This window comes from Phalaenopsis equestris, unplaced genomic scaffold, assembly GCF_001263595.1.
Source record: "Phalaenopsis equestris unplaced genomic scaffold, ASM126359v1 Scaffold000061, whole genome shotgun sequence".
NCBI lineage: Eukaryota > Viridiplantae > Streptophyta > Magnoliopsida > Asparagales > Orchidaceae > Phalaenopsis > Phalaenopsis equestris.
The window spans coordinates 532,884-549,686 of NW_018164503.1; the positions used below are offsets into that span (position 1 = coordinate 532,884).

At 37.4% G+C, this 16,803-nt stretch overlaps 1 protein-coding gene across 4 annotated transcripts in view; it reads left to right on the forward strand.

The window, feature by feature from the left end:
- The first annotated feature begins 2,081 nt into the window (after window positions 1-2,081).
- LOC110019536 overlaps window positions 2,082-16,803 on the forward strand; it is a 39,143-nt gene continuing 24,421 nt past the window's right edge. For 3 of the 4 annotated variants that reach the window (XR_002293460.1, XR_002293459.1, XM_020717231.1), the window contains exons 1-4: window positions 2,082-2,295; window positions 2,501-2,573; window positions 2,677-3,903; window positions 5,556-5,729. Coding sequence is in view for 2 of the 4 variants with exons in the window: in XM_020717231.1 (XP_020572890.1) it covers window positions 2,694-3,903; window positions 5,556-5,729 (1,384 nt within the window). In the remaining 2 variants the exon portion in view is untranslated. The other variant, XM_020717232.1, reaches the window with a different exon arrangement.

The following is a 16,803-nucleotide window of genomic DNA, read 5'->3' on the forward strand; positions in this document are numbered from 1 at the left end:
GTTTTGAAATCACATATTTATTTTGAAATTAATATCACACATAAAATATATTATATTTATCTAATAATAAATTTATTTACTTCCAATATTATTTTGATAAAAAATTAAATGAGAATATTATGAGGTAATTTTTTATTAAAAAACAACTTTATTCCTTCCCAAATATTGATTTAAAAGAATCATATTTAGCAGCAATGGGCTCACCGACACCGAGCTGATGATGCCTTCTCATCTTTATTCTCAGCCCACTAAAAGATAATGCTGATCGCACGATGGCCATCCGACGGCGGACATCACTCACCATGCTGATGAAGTTTTTTACCCATATTATAATATCATATATGAATATTTTATATTTGTTTGTATTAAAAAAAATTTGATGTTAATATTCATTTGTATTCATGATAATAATCATAAAATATATCGTCAATTTTGTAAATATAAATTTATTGATGATTTAAAATTTAATTTTATTTGACTACTTTTTTTTAATGTTATTGTATTAATTTGTATATAATTGACATGTTAAAATATATTTATATTTATGTAAATTATAAATAAAATGAAGGAAATAGGGTATTTAGTATAAATATTTGGTAATAAAATATTGTATAAAAATGTTATAATATGTTTCCTTAAAAAATAATTTGATGATAAGAATAAAGAACAAAGCAATATGATAATATATTAAAATTCATTTTATTGTTAATAAAATGTAAAAAATATTAATGAGTGAATTATTATTGAATAACCTTGATGCGCCGCAAACAAATTTTCATCGTTCAACACGAATATAGAGGCATGACACGAATCTAGAGAATATTGTTTAAGCAAAAAACATTTAAATCTTGATAAAAAGTCATCAAGAGCTCGGATTTCAGCACTTATTATCAAATCTTGATAAAAAATCATCAAGTCATTGAATCACACATAAAAGATTTTCAGGCACATTTAGAAGGTCAAACAATTGTCGAATATGACAAGTTTATACTCAAACCGAGCGACTCTATAAGACGAATCTAACGAGCCTAAAATCACTCAATTCTAACATCATAAAAGCACTCAAATGTCCATTAATTGTCGTATGATCCAGAGAAACTCTCCAGACCGTCAAATTAAAATGATTTATATTTCTGCATTAATTGCACTAAGAACACTATAAATAAACCTCCACCCCTCACATGAGAGAGAGCAGAAGTCTAGGCAGAGAGTTTGAGACATTGAGGAGAAACTACAACTCAACATCACCATCGATCGTCGTCGACTACCGCTGACTAACATCATCTCTGTCATCGTAGATCGTCATCGAACATCACCGGTCGTCATCGACCACCGCCGACCTCTGTTGCCAACCACCGCTGATTGTCGTCGACCACTGTCAATCTTCGTCGACCTCCGCCACAATCAACATTGTAATCTGAAAAATATAGTTACTATTTTCCCGTCTGTGGGATAAGGAATTTCTGTAATCATAATTTCAATATTGGAGTTCCGCCACCACCGAACTGTCAATGTGTCGCTCCACCACCGTCAAGCTCGTCCACTGCCAATTTGCCACCACCATAACCGTTACTGACTCCACCACCGTCAAGCTCGCCCACTGCCAATTTGCCACCACCATAACCGTTACTGAACCGTTGTTGTAAGGATGTTGTCATTTTCCTCATATATTATGCCACCCCCTTAGCGTATATCAAGTGACTTCTGTAATATTGATCTCATTAAGTTAAGGGCAGACAAGTCCTCAAACATACATGACAATAAAATCGTTTCATATACAACTTTTATCACTACAGATTTTTCATATAAAAACTCGTGTTTTATTATCTGTCAATTTCTTTTCATTTATGTTTGTGCTGGATCTTCGTGCAACACTAAAATATAATTATATCATTCTACGCCTAACTCTCAAATTTAACGATACACATTAACATAATTTTTACATTTATTCAAATTGTGGATTATAACTAAAATTTAATAAAACAAGATAAAGCTATTTAAATAAAAAAAATATCAAAATCCAAATAACATTCAGACAAAAATAAATGAATTAACCTGAACCAGTAAAAATGAACCTTTAGGTCGGTCGGACTAAAATTGAATCGAAAATCGCAGAAGGTTGTTTAGGGTTCATCCCGCTCCCCGTCTCTCTCGCATCTCTATCTTGATTTACCTGAATTTCCCCTCTAGGGTTAGGGTTCTTGCCATCACTCGCCGTGCAGTGGTGAAGCCAACCTTACTCAATTGGATAACTATTTTTTCTCCGAGGCAACACGTTAGCAAATGATTTCCCTGGTACTCTCTCCCCTCCCCCTCTCTCTCTTTCTCTCTTGACTTAGGTAAATTCCATTGGGATGCAATGTTTTGTCATTGTACAGAGTATCGGTGATGAATTTCGCTAAGATTTCAGTATTTTCTGTACCAGTATTTCTCAGCCGCTCTTTGTTGGTTCTATCACTGTAATACGTGTTATCTTTTCTGATTCTGTTGGCTAACGCAGGATTGATCCAATTGGTGATGGCAGAGGAGTTTTGGATTAAAATTTACAGTAAATATTGAAGATTAAAACCGCGGTAGTCCTTCGCTGGATTTACTCTTATATATTTATATATTTTCCGGATGAGGTTTTTGATGCAAGTAACTCAATTTGATTTGTAAGAGATTATTCTATCGCAGAAAGGAGTTACTGAAAGATGTACGCTGGGCAAGGCAACTATGCTCCACAGTTCAGGCCGCCTTCTGTGCCATCTCCTCCTCCTTACCAACAAGCTTCGTCTGGTCCAGCACCTCCTTTCCTGCAAACCCCTCCTGGTCCTATACCTCCACCAGTCCCTCAAGCACCTCCATATTTTGGCCGATCGATGGCTTCTCAGGCACAACCTGTCCACTTCCCGCACCCTCCTGTGAACTCCTCACAGCCTTACTTGCAACCGCCACCACCGCCACCGCTACCACCACCGCCGCCACCACCACCGCCAACTCCCTCAAATGGAAATGCATCTGTAGTCCCTCCTTATCCACTGGCTGGTCTTCCTGTACCCATGCCTTTGCCACCAGCTCCTAGGATGCTTCAGCCCCCACTGGTGCCTAATTCCCACCATCAAGGACAAGCTGTATATCATAGTCTTCATCCACCCCATCCCGGGATTCCTCATGCTCCTCCCCGGATTCCATGGCCTGCTAATGCACCAAACCCACCTCCTTCACATCCTAATTTAGAATTTACAATCCCTACACCATTCAGAGGGAAGAACCCTGCAATAGATGCACATCCACCTGCAATTCTACCCCCACCACCAGGTCCACCACCTCCACCTCCTCCACCACCATCATCTCCCCCACCACTTCCACCTTCACCTCCAGCTTCGACACCTGTCTTAGATGTAATTCCAAGTGATCCCCTGAAAGCTCTTACTACAGATTCTAAGGAAGATTCAAATGCTTCAGATCATATTGTTGATAATGCACCAGTTCATCATGTTGATATTGGTAAAGGTTTTAGAGAAGGGAACAAGGCTCCTCTGGTTGACGGAGAAGCTTCGGAGAATATTGAATTGCCTCCACCAAGGCCAGATGAAGTTGTTGTTCGAAGCATAGAGGTATTGTGTCAGTTCATTGTGAAGGTTGGGCCTGATTTTGAGATCACTGCTCGAGCTAAGGAGGTTGGAAATCCACACTTTTCTTTCTTGTTTGGTGGTGAACCCGGTAGTGCAGCTGCCATTGGGCATGAGTATTTTCAGTGGATGAAAAAGAAGTATGTTGCTGTAATGGAGTCTCCTAAGGGCGTCAAGCACAATATTTTACCCTTGATTACTCCGATGGCTGATGTTTCTTCGCAAGCTGGAAACTTGGAGTGTGTGGATGCGGCACATTCACCTGCTATATCAGACATGGACATGGAGGGTGAGTAGAGTTCTCTAATCCATTGCTTTGCTACTAGCGGGGTTTCTCCCTACTGCCCTCTGCAACACAATTTCATATAATTAATGCCCGTTTTACAACCTCATAAACTTTTTTTAATTCTCTACTTTACGAGACAGGATATCCTCATGATATCTTCTGCTTGCCACAAAAGAAAAGAAAAATAATCATAAAGAAAATCCTTGCTTTACGTGAGACAAGTGGCAACAGGATTCTGAAAGGATTTTTTCAAGGGAAAAAGAAGAAGATGACTTGGCGGCTATGCTTTGATACCATTGCAAATAAATTTGAGCACAAAATTGCTCAAGTTTTCTTCAATATTTTGACCCATATTTATACAATTCTAGGAGGATTACATAAAAAGAATTATAATCAATCCAGAGAAGAAATTTAACTATGCAATTAATTAAAATAATTTTGTGCACACGGATTTGGTTTTGTTTGGTGATCTAGTCCTAATTTGGGAGATTAATTTTGTAAGTACATGGCATGCAAGGGGCCGACGTAGGCCCAAGTTGTGGAGATTGAATTTCAATTAGTTATACACACTCATAGCACAATTTATCAAAAATGGGAGGGCACATAGTTTATTTTGTTAATTTGAGGTAATATATTTGAGTTTCTGTGAATAGCTATTTAAAATGTTGCACAAAACTTACACGAATTATCAGATTATCTTTTTTGCTTTGAGATTTCTCTTGTTATTCAAAGAACTTCTCAGGTAAGATTCTTTGGTGAATATTTCATCTAACATAACTTTCTATAGCTACTATTTTCTCATTATATATTGTTTTGAAAACCGCATCATTTCATACTTTTTGTGTTGGTATGGTTTTCATGACTACCCTTATCTTAAGCCAAAATGATAGTGAGTTATCATGGAACGGCTAGCGTAACTGCTAAAAGAAGTTTCTTTTTCATAATATATTATTATTATTCTTATTCATTAACTATTGTTAAATTGTTGATGTCAGGTGATTAAGCATCCAAAAAAATGAAGAACAATGTAGGAAAAAAGATGATAAGTAGAGAACACATGCAAGATTCATTATTTCCTGCCATAGGTGGTTTGAAAATTTGTTATTTAATAAGTGCATGTTTGTGGGCTAATGCTATTTTTAATACCCCTTTTCATGCGCATATTTTAATTTGATTATCACACTAAAGTGTTATATATATAAATATTAGGTTTAGGAGTTATATATGTAATTCCATAAATATTGTTTGGTTTCTAAGTAAATATTCTTTATCTATTTTTAATACATCAAAACTCACATATGTCTAACAACTTTTATCGTCAGATAGGGGCATTTACATACATAGATGCAATTCTAATATATTTACATATGTCACACCCGAACTTTCATATTTACACACATAGCGCTCAAATCTTTAACTTCACATCAAAAAATAGCACCAGTACCATTTTTTAAATATGAAATACACATTTTCATGCATAGGGTTAAAGCACCAAAATTCTATTTATGTAGATTTGAAAGTTTTGGTGTGAATATGCAAATACATAAGAATTGCATGTTAGCTACGTAAATTTCCATTTAAAATAAACATATCTCCTTGTCCAATTAATCATATTAACTTGGGAACCTTGTTGGTATTTCCTTTACTTTGTCTAGATGATATCACTCCAGCTGACACAGATAAGGGTTATGGCAATACGAATGAAGAGTCTGATGTTTCTACTCGGGCGGTTTCACATGCATCGGACAATGCAGAAGAGCAATTCCAAGCTAACATTCATGTGGCTAGTGAAGCATCTTCTCCTGCTGTATCTCTCGTTGATGCTGAAGGTACTATTTATAAACTTTTCTGAAACTGTAAGCTTAGGCCACATCTGTTAATTTGCGTATAGAACTTCTATAGCTTAGGTTATTATTTTCCTGTTGTAAATAGGTTTATTTTTAGGTTTTGAAATATTTGATTGGTGCAATGTTAGAAATCTTTTTTGCAGGTTAGTTATTACGTTAAAAATGGTTAGTGTGCAGCTATTCTGTTGTGAAACTATTTATGAAATATAAATTTCTTGTCTTTCGTCAAGAGAAAAAACATAGGCTTTCATAGTCAGGGTGAAGGAACTAAGAAGCATGGTGGTGGTGAGGAGTTGCATGTATGATGCTCGGAAATTTATTTATCTAAACATAGTAGTCATTCATATATTTCAAAAATATTTAGAATGCAATGTGAGGAGCTGATGAATTCTTTAATATTTAATAATTGATTTTACAATAAATTTTAATGTTTATATTCTTAGGCTTCACGATAGTCTACTTCATGGCTTGTAAGCCAAGTGCTTTTGAAAAGAATTTTAGGTGTAGAGTCTCTCGTGCAAGCATGAAGAATGACGAATGTCACGCCCCGCCATTTTCAAGGAAATGGCAAGACAAGTATGGGAATGAAAACTCTAGAAGTGGCATGCATGGCAAGAACCTTCTAGAGACAAGAAGGTGGAAGAGAGTTCCTTACAACTCTAGAAACTTCTATCCAATTATAGAGGTCAAAGGAAGACAATACTCCATGAACAATTCAAGGATGGAGCATGGAGAGTTTAAGAAGAATCTAGAAAGATATAGGATTATGTATTTATGTAAGAATTGTATCGAATAATCTAGAAAATAGGGAATTCTAGAGTATTCTCATGGCTTGGAGGGGGACTATAAATAGAGGTCCCTCCCCTCAGTTGTAATCACCTAATCATTCAATCGAAGGTTTCAAGCATTCGAGCTTTGTAATCTCTCTTTTCCTAGTGAAGCATTTTCTTCTCCAACTCTTCGCCCCATTCTTCTTCCGAGAGTACTTTGTGTTCACGAGTTACGAGAGCTGGGTTGATTTAGTGCCAAGGGAGAGCGCTAAAGCCGCACTGGTGACTCAAGGAAAGTTAATCTGCGACAATTGGTATCGGAGTCTTGGTTCGAAAGAATGACAAAATGCATCAAAGAACACGTAATAAATTTGGAAGCCACTAATGTGGAGTCATCTCAAGGGCGAGGTTGCCAAGACCAAAGATACCCCGTTGCACCCAAGCCACATGGAAGGTACAAGGAGATCATGCATGGCTTTGATTCACGCCTTGCTCAGATGGAGGAGGCAATGAATGACATGGAGGGCCAAGTAGAGGATCTTGGCCAAAGGATAGATGGACTCGAGGAGGACGTCACTATCCATTCAACAACCAGAGGTATGGTGCTCCAACTTGAGGAGACCTTAATGAGTCATATGGCTAAGTTGTAGGAGGATTTGTTGGGGAAGCTCCAAGAGGCGCGAAGAGCTTATGAGGAGGAGATGAGCGACATGCGTGCTAGCTTGGAGAAGATGCGTGGAGACATTTCACTGTGCAAGAGGGCACTAGCGGCATCCACAAGCCATCCCACTTTCGAAGCTCCCACTTTCGAAGTCAAGAGGATTGAAGTTTCAAAACCTATGAGTTTTGGAGGGGTTCGCAACGCGAAGGAAGTAGACAACTTCCTATGGGGACTAGAGCATTACTTTGGAAAAATACAATTTGTCTCTATTTATCTCTCGGACATCGCTAAGCTTTGATGAAGAAGGAGAAAAAGAGATGCAAAGAAAGGTTTGTGCCCCATGTCCACTTTCAATGACTTCAAGAGAGAGCTAAAGAGTCAGTTCTATCCCGAGTATGCCTAGAATGAGGCTCGAGCCCGACTGCGAAGGCTTAAGCATGAGGGTTTGATTTGAGACTACATTAAGGAGTTTACAAGCTTGGTTCTTGAAATCCCCGATATGTCAGACAAGGATGCTGTCTTCAACTTCATGGATGAGCTCCAATGTTGGGCAAAGACTGAGCTTAAGAGGCGAGGAATGCAAGATCTTGACACTGTCATCGCGATTGCTGAAAACTTGACTGATTATTCAAAGGAGTCTAGAAATCCTGAAGATAAGAAAAGTTTTGATGTCAAAAGTGGGGATAACAAGAGCAAACACAAGGAGCAAAAATATCGTGAATTAATCCCAACAAAGGCAAGAGACAAAGGGAAGACTAACAACAAGCCATATCAAAATCGTTGTTTTTTTTTGTAAACCTCATCGGGCAAGGGATTGTTTTCAGAAGAAGACCCTCAACTCTTTCCTTGCAAGCCATAAGGAGGAAGGAGTGATAGGGAAAATGACATGGAGACACATGTGAGATCTCTTCAACTGCGGAACAGGATGCAAGTTCCAACAAAACCCCAAGGGAAGGAGTTATTCTTTGTAGAAATAGCAATAGGAGGGAAGACCATCAGGGCAATGGTGGATATGGGTGCTTCCCCAAGGGAAGGGATTACTCTTTGTAGAAATAGTAATTGGAGGGAAGACCACCGGGGCAATGGTGGATACGGGTGCTTCCCAAAACTTTATCTTCAGCGATGAAGTAAAGAGGTTGGGGTTGCAGATGACCTAAGGAGGGAGTTCCATTAAAGTCATCAACTCAACAGAGATGTCACCAAGGGAGTCAAGACCAACATTGGGCCATAGTCAGGTACTCTAGACTTTTCTGTATTTTCTTTGGATGATTGCAAAGTTGTCTTAGTAATGAACTTCTTGGAGCAAACATTCTCAATGTCATTCACCAATAGCGTGTGCATCACAGAAGAGAGTCAAGCTTGCTCATTATTGATAATAAGGTTAAGCAAGTAAGGATCCAAATCACTATCGGCAATCTAGCTCAAGGATGGCATTGCACAGGACAAGGGGGACAACTTGATCATCCTTCATGATACTAATGAATGAGAAAAGACCCATGGAGTTGGGATGCCAAAGAAAGGGTGGAGGTTCCTAACGAACTACCGCCAAGCAAGAAGAAAGATGGTTCAACAAGTTTGGAGGCAAGAGATAAGCCGCTAGCCACGAAGACTTGCTGCATGACCCCTTTCCCATAACACCATGGAGAAACCAAAGTTTGCCAAGTCTGGTGGCAAACCAATGAGTCAGGTTCGAAGGTGTAGGGGAAGCCACAATGAAGGCATTGCTGTTTTAAGTAGGGGAGAGTGTGACACATCGCCATTTTCAAGGAAATGACAAGACACGTATGAGAAGGAAAACTCTAAAAGTAGCATGCATGGCAAGAATCTCTAGAGACAAGAAGGTGGTAGAGAGTTCCACACATCTCTAGAAACTTCTACCAAATTCTAAAGGTCAAAGGAAGAAAATACTCTACGAAGAATTAAATGATGGAGCATGAAGAGTTCAAGAAGAATCTAGAAAGATCTAGGATTATGTATTTATGTAAGAATTGTATGAAATAATCTATAAAATAAGGAATTCTAGAATATTCTCATGGCTTGGAGGGGGACTATAAATAGAGGTCCCTCCCCTCAATTGTAATCACCCAAGCATTCAAGCTTTGTAATCTTTCTTTTCTTAGTGAAGTGTTCATTTCTCTACATTTTCTTCTCCAACTCTTCTTCCTATTCTTCTTCCGAGAGTACTTTGTGTTCACGAGTTGTGAGGGTTAGACTGAATTAGTGCCAAGGGAGAGCGCTAAAGCCGCACGGGTGACTCGAGGAAAGTTAGTCTGTGACACGAAACTGTCAATGATTTCGAATCTATTATGCATATTCAATGAAGAATCTGAACATTCTTTTTTGTTATTATGATATGGAGTTTGTTATGCGTACTCAAGGATGATCTGAACATTTTCTTTGATATTATTTTTTACTCTTGACGAACTATCAGAGAAATTTGAGCAACATAATTGTGAGGGTGGCATTGATTTTTTAATTTGGTGGCAGGGTAGAAATAGTATTCGATGTTTTTATCCATACATGTGTTACAAATTTAACATGTTTTCAAGTGAAGGTGCTAACCTTAGGGCTTTCCCATGAACCCTAGGAACCACCTTGATCATGAAATTCACTTTGCGAAAAGGGGCTACCTAAATTGATCTCTAACCTCACCAAAGGTCTCCCTAACCCACCAAACCCTAAGGATCACCTTAAACCTTGATATGTCCTTATGACCCCAAAATTTGGTGACACCTTAGGATGGTCAAAAACAATTGGGCCTACTCCAATTCTGGTCAAATCTTTACCAATTGACCACAAGTTTTCAAATTGGCCATATTTTTAGTTAAAACATAATTAAAAAGGAATTCTCTCCTCACGAGAAACTAAGCAGTAACATTGAGAATATTGATGCATTGTTGGCAATCGACTCTAGATTGGGAAAAAATCCTGTTTCGTTGGGTAGTGGGAGCCATAGTTAGTACTGAATTAAGATTTCGTTTGTGGCAGCTTAATTTTTTTTAAATGTTGCTTTTCAGCCACTGCTTCTGTTCTGTTTCTCCTAAAATAATTTTTTTGTAGTACTCTGGAATAGTCAGGAAAAAAAAATTGTTCATTTTTCTTATGGGTGTGCCCCCAATAAAGCCTGAGATCTTGATTTGTAATTAAACATTTTTTATAGAAATTAGTACTTAATGAATAAATTGCTCAACAATGAACATTGATTTATACTTCTGATAAATGGTTCATGATTGACGATTATTGAACTGATTGTAGATTAATCCTTAATTAACTAAAACTGTTGCCTAATATTGATTTATACAAAATTAGTTAGATGATGCATGCTCTAATAAATTCAAAGAAAAAGATAATCAAAATTATGTCCTTTCATTTTCCTTGACATCCAAATAAAATCCACCTGGTCCTGTCTAAGCTTATCTCACTATTCACTGTTTGATAACTTTATGCATATTTGAATTAATCTTGCCAGATTAAGCAAAGTGTGATTGCTTATTGAGTTTTACATATGTTTCTCCAATATCCTACCATTGCCATCTTCTTTATGAATTTTTTTCTCATATTTTTTATTTTGTTGGAATTTTAAGAATTTATACTTTTGATATCTTTTATTTTTAGTAGTTTCTATTTTCAAACTTAACTATTATTGGTAATTTCTATTTCTTTTTTCTAGCATGAGGATTTTGTTGCTTTTTTAATTTGGTGGCCTTCTCTTGCTATTTATCTTGTAACCGAGTTTTAAGAAATTGAAGATGAATTTTTATTTTGTCACTCCCAAAAGTTACATCGTATTAGAGCCGACTTTCGCCTTTGAAATGATGATCTAATCACGTCTATCGTCCGTGGGTGACTTCGCTTTGCTCTTGCCCCTTCCGGGTTCACCCAATACCATCGTCTTCGTGACCGACTCCCCGTGAGGCTGCTGTGTTTCGAGCTAGCTTGGAAGGTAACAACTGAATTGCAATGTTTAGAGATTCCTCGCACTAGGAAGACAAGGACTAGATTGGGACGTTCATGGACCCAATGCGATATAGTCGCGATTAGATCCCACTAGGAAGGCCACAACATGATCATGACGTTCAAAGACCTAGGCCAAGCCTGTATTTAAATTAGAGCGCGTTTTTCTTTTGTGGTTGAGGGATTTGGACTTCTTTCGCTCGATTTTGTCATCGTAGTTTTCTCAAGATCCTGTTGTTGAGGGTTCTAGACCTAACACGACATAGAGGATTTCAACTCCTTGTCGCCTTTGACACCGAAAGTTGCTTCTCTATGCGAGACATCTTTCATGCAGGGACTTTCTTTGCCACCTTTGCTTTCTTTTTTTCTCTTTTGCCGGTTTTTCAGCATTGAACTTTTTTCTATTTCTCTTTTGCTAGAAGTCGCTTCTTCGCTGGTTTCTTCTCAGTTTTTGACATTGTTGTTTTCTCAAACTTTTTTAAGACTCGGAATTGACAACTTGTCTATTTATATGTCGTCGTATGATTCCCTTTCAAAGAAATCTCCCTCCCAAATCTATCAATGATTCGAAGAGGAGAAGAATTGAAAATAAAAATATACGACAACAAACATCCAAACAAATAAAAAGCGAGAAACGAAAAATTTATATATGGGAAATCCTTGTGTAATGGGTCGAGAGTATAAGTTCGCATAAGATCAGATCGAAGTATCTTAAAATACAACATTTACGAATAGAATTCCTACATAAGTCATCCATAACCAAACAACAAAAAATAACATCTTTGTTCGGGGGTCAAGAGTCTCCAGAGGAACATATCTCTCTGGTTAATTACATTTTGGGGGACACACAATAATACTTTTGATAAAAGGAATTTCTCAACAAACATCCAAACAAATAAAAAGCGACAAACGAAAAGTTTATATATGGGAAATCCTTGTGTAATGGGTTGAGAGTATAAGTTCGCATAAGATCAGATCGAAGTATCTTGAAATACAACATTTACGAATAGAATTCCTACATAAGTCATCCATAACGAGACAACAAAAAATAACTTTTTTGTTCTGGGGTCAAGAGTCTCTCAAAGGAACATATCTCTCTGGTTAATTACATTTTGGGGGACACACAATAATACTTTTTAAAAGGAATTTGATAAAAGGAATTTCTCAACAAACATCCAAACAAATAAAAAGCGACAAACGAAAAGTTTATATATGGGAAATCCTTGTGTAATGGGTTGAGAGTATAAGTTCGCATAAGATCAGATCGAAGTATCTTGAAATACAACATTTACGAATAGAATTCCTACATAAGTCATCCATAACGAGACAACAAAAAATAACTTTTTTGTTCTGGGGTCAAGAGTCTCTCAAAGGAACATATCTCTCTGGTTAATTACATTTTGGGGGACACACAATAATACTTTTGATAAAAGGAATTTCTCAACAAACATCCAAACAAATAAAAAGCGACAAACGAAAAGTTTATATATGGGAAATCCTTGTGTAATGGGTTGAGAGTATAAGTTCGCATAAGATCAGATCGAAGTATCTTGAAATACAACATTTACGAATAGAATTCCTACATAAGTCATCCATAACGAGACAACAAAAAATAACTTTTTTGTTCTGGGGTCAAGAGTCTCTCAAAGGAACATATCTCTCTGGTTAATTACATTTTGGGGGACACACAATAATACTTTTAATAAAAGGAATTTCTCTTATATTATCATAAACATGAAGAATAGACCATCAAATTATGGTTATTTCATATGGGAACACCCCGATGCTTCAAAGCTCTCGCTAAGCTACCTGACAGAGAGCTGGTCTGTCACATCCCAAATGGGTAATAGCTCTTCAGCATTAAAACCTACGAAATAACTTAAATCATCTTGACAAGAATAACTCTATATATTAGAGCTCATTGGGTTATAAGGGTAGAGGGCAAACCGCCTTATCTCAAATGGGTGGCAGCTAATCGATAATTTGGTCGTCAAGATGATATCAACGAAGTCAATGGAGCAATAGGGTTCAAAGGAGCTCAATGGAAGGAAGGGTAGAATGATCCTAAACAGGTAGATGCAGCCGGGTCGGGGTACCGCAAACCGGTCATCCAAAAGTACTAGGATACTAAGCCTACCTAGTCGTGAAAGTAATCGACCTAACACGTTCGAATATCCCTGATCAGTGATCCGTGAATTGTGTCGTCCACGGGGAACCTCAGTAGCCCTGTGCTCAAAAGAAGGAAACAATAGTCTTATGACCTACAAGGTGGAGCTCAAGAGGGGGGACTCACACTCGTCATACAGATCGTAGAGTTGCCTCAGGAAAGGAAGGAAATAAGAGGTTGATCTACAAAAGCTGAAAACACTCTCCACAAAAGGACTTTTACCCGTCTGAGTCGGGAGGTTTTTAACACCCTAAGCGCGCATTAGACAATCTTCTAAGTAGAAATCTATATTGGGCCAGTCGGATTGAAGAAGCTTGGGGGTTTCTCATCGGGACATGTAAATATGAATGCAGTTATCTATCATAGTCGTAAGTGTGGAGACTCTATTATATGACTTGTGATATATCCATATATGCAACCCATTTAAAATCTGACCTAAAGACCATGCATGAAAGTAAAAGTGCGAATTTTAAAGTCCTAAATATTTTAATTCTAAAATTTTCATTATTTTGAGTGTTTTATTGGGATTTTGTAGCAAATCTAGAATTTTAAATCATAAAGAGCCCATATTGCATTCGTGATTTTCAAACAAATTACAGATAGAAACAATGAATTTCATTTCAAGTATTCAAACATGAAATAAGATAGGAAAACAAGTTAAATCAAAATAATAAGAGGTCGATGCCGCTGGGTCGACAATATATCCCAGAAAATAAAAAGAGTTGCCAAATTCCACACATATATGCCCGACCTAATTCTATACATCAATATCAAATGCAAAATTAAGATACCTGACACGAGCTGCTCCTCTTGGTCTCCTGCCACGTGGTTCCAACGCCAAAACACATTAAAACTCGTGTCCGTATTTTATTTCCGCCATTGGACTCTCTTAAGGGGAAACATTTTCTGTCCGGACTCCGGATGTAGCTCTACGTGCAGACTCCAATAATATACCGCCATGTGTGCTATATCGCGGAGGTTATTTCGTAGTTATTGAAGTGGAACAACGGAAGCTATTTCGGGGTCATTGAAGAAAAACTAATATATTTTACTTCAATAACCCTGAAATAACCTCTACAGCTCTACTTCAAAAATTTTGAAATAGCATCTCAAATGTTATTTCAAGGTAAAATGAAATATATGAGTTTTTCTTTAATAATTCCGAAATAACCTAGAAATAACCTATGCGGTATTATTTTAGGGTTATTGAAGTGCAACCACAAATGTTATTTTGGAGTTATTTGGAGTTTATTTCGGGGTTATTGCGGGGTTCACAGTTCTACTTTGATATTTTTTTAGGTGGGCCCAATGTAGCACACATGACGGTGTATTACTGAGAATCTGCTTGTAGAGCTACGTCCGGAGTCCGGGCAGAAAACTTTGCCCTCCTAAGGACTTTAATAATTATATAGAAAAATAAATAAGGACTTGACTTGCACTAAAATATGTTAGTAGGAAAACGAACAAACATGCAAGTATAATGAGCTGTGCCTTTTATTGGTGAGCTAAATAACACATTCCTTTAAATACTTATATACATATACATACATATACACACACAAATATGCACGACTCATTGCAGAAGAACCTCATAATATACTATCATGCATATCAAATATACAAAGACACTAAAAAACACAAAACAAACACATCGCCGAAAAGACTATCTAGCATTCTAAATCGTTGTCTAGCACACAATCTAACGAAATGTGTCATAACCAGCATCTAAGTGTACAAGGTAAAGTCTCCAGCTACCGTATGACTTTGACGGGATCGTCACACCGGCCCTATTTTAAAGATTCAAGGGATCTAAAACACTTCATAAGAAAAATGGGTAACATTTTTAAACGTGGTGGCCTCACATACGGTCTAAAGAAATATAGTTTTTAAAGTAGGCGAATAATATTTATAATAACAACAATATCCATTTTTTATGCTTTTAAAATAATGGATCATAAAATGCGGGTCCGTGATTTTTAGCACAGTCATACTCTTTGGTGCTCATGATACAGAAACTCACATTGCTTGCTGAGGCATCTTCACGGGCAATGCACATTTGAGTATCACAACCAATAAACAAGTGACTATCCTAATGCAAATTAATGCAATGATGTTGCATGCAACATTACACACGCAAATGAGGTGTACCGACAAAACATATTACCTGTGGAATTTAATTACACCTGCTCGGGGGAACCAGAGTGTCATGAGACAAACAGACATCGGGTACGAGTTAGTTTGTATCGAGCAAAGGGATACCTATGAAATTGATTTACTTCTTACCCGAGAGACACTCACCGAGTACACATGTAAACATGCAGAATATGCAAAATGCATATAGGAACTGTCAAATATATGACATGTAGAAATGTGAAGTATATGACATACAAATGACAAGTATACATAAAAGCTACGTGCCAAGCAGACTAAGTAATGTGTTCCTTACATGTGAGAACCACACACCTAGGTGGACACACATTATGCCTTGTGCGAGTTCAGTGGCTAGGAAACGTGACTCGTGCTTGACATAATGCGAAATATCTACGACCTTCTAGGCGGCGTCGTAGGGCGTATCAGTGAGCCAACTTCTCCTAAAATGTGCAAGCGTCCATCCCTATGCGTACGACTTCGTATTTGAGGAACACAAGTGTGTGCACTCAAAAAGATACAACAAGTGGGGGTGCCCAAAGAGACCCTTCAAGCATATAGATGTTCAAAGAGACACCCAAATGTGTCACGTGCAAAATATACAAGACAAAATGTTTCACATGCAATGACACATCACACACATCAAGCCAAAATAAGATTTTTTATACTCGTGCAATATGATGCAAAGAGTATGCAAGCATTCAAGTGATCGTTCAATTGAGTCGTGGCGGCCGATCAAACTGAAATGATGGGTTGATCGATTCGATACAATCGATCGAACCCGAAGTTGGTGATCGAAGAACCCCAAAGATCAAAATATCATGCTGGAATGACCTATCGAGCACGAGAAATGGGTCGATCGGGCCAAGATGGTCAATGAGACCTAAAACGAGTGATCGAACTGGTGTTGTCGATTGTCGGTCAACTTTTTCGATTGATTAGATTTATTTGAAAAATATGATATATGAAAATAATTTTTGAGATTTAATTTAAATATAAAAGATATATAGTTTGGGTTTTGAAAGTAGTGTGTTTTAATTTTTTGAAAAATGAGACCAAATGGATCTCATTTGTCCAATAGTTTGCATAATCGTGCCTGATACCGCGAATACTACACCCTCCCGAAAGATAAGTGTAGACCTCGGCGATAGACCCAATCCAACAAACTAAGAGATTTGTGACATCCGTTTAGTCTGCGAACCTTTTATATATGACCGACAAGTTCCCCTATTTAATACAAAGATTAAATAGGGTTTATTTTATCTGGGTTCCAAGTTCCCTATAGAGGCAAGCCCCTATAGTTAATTACATCCCAAATGACGGGAGTCACTTGAGAAAACTCTCGATAATGATCAA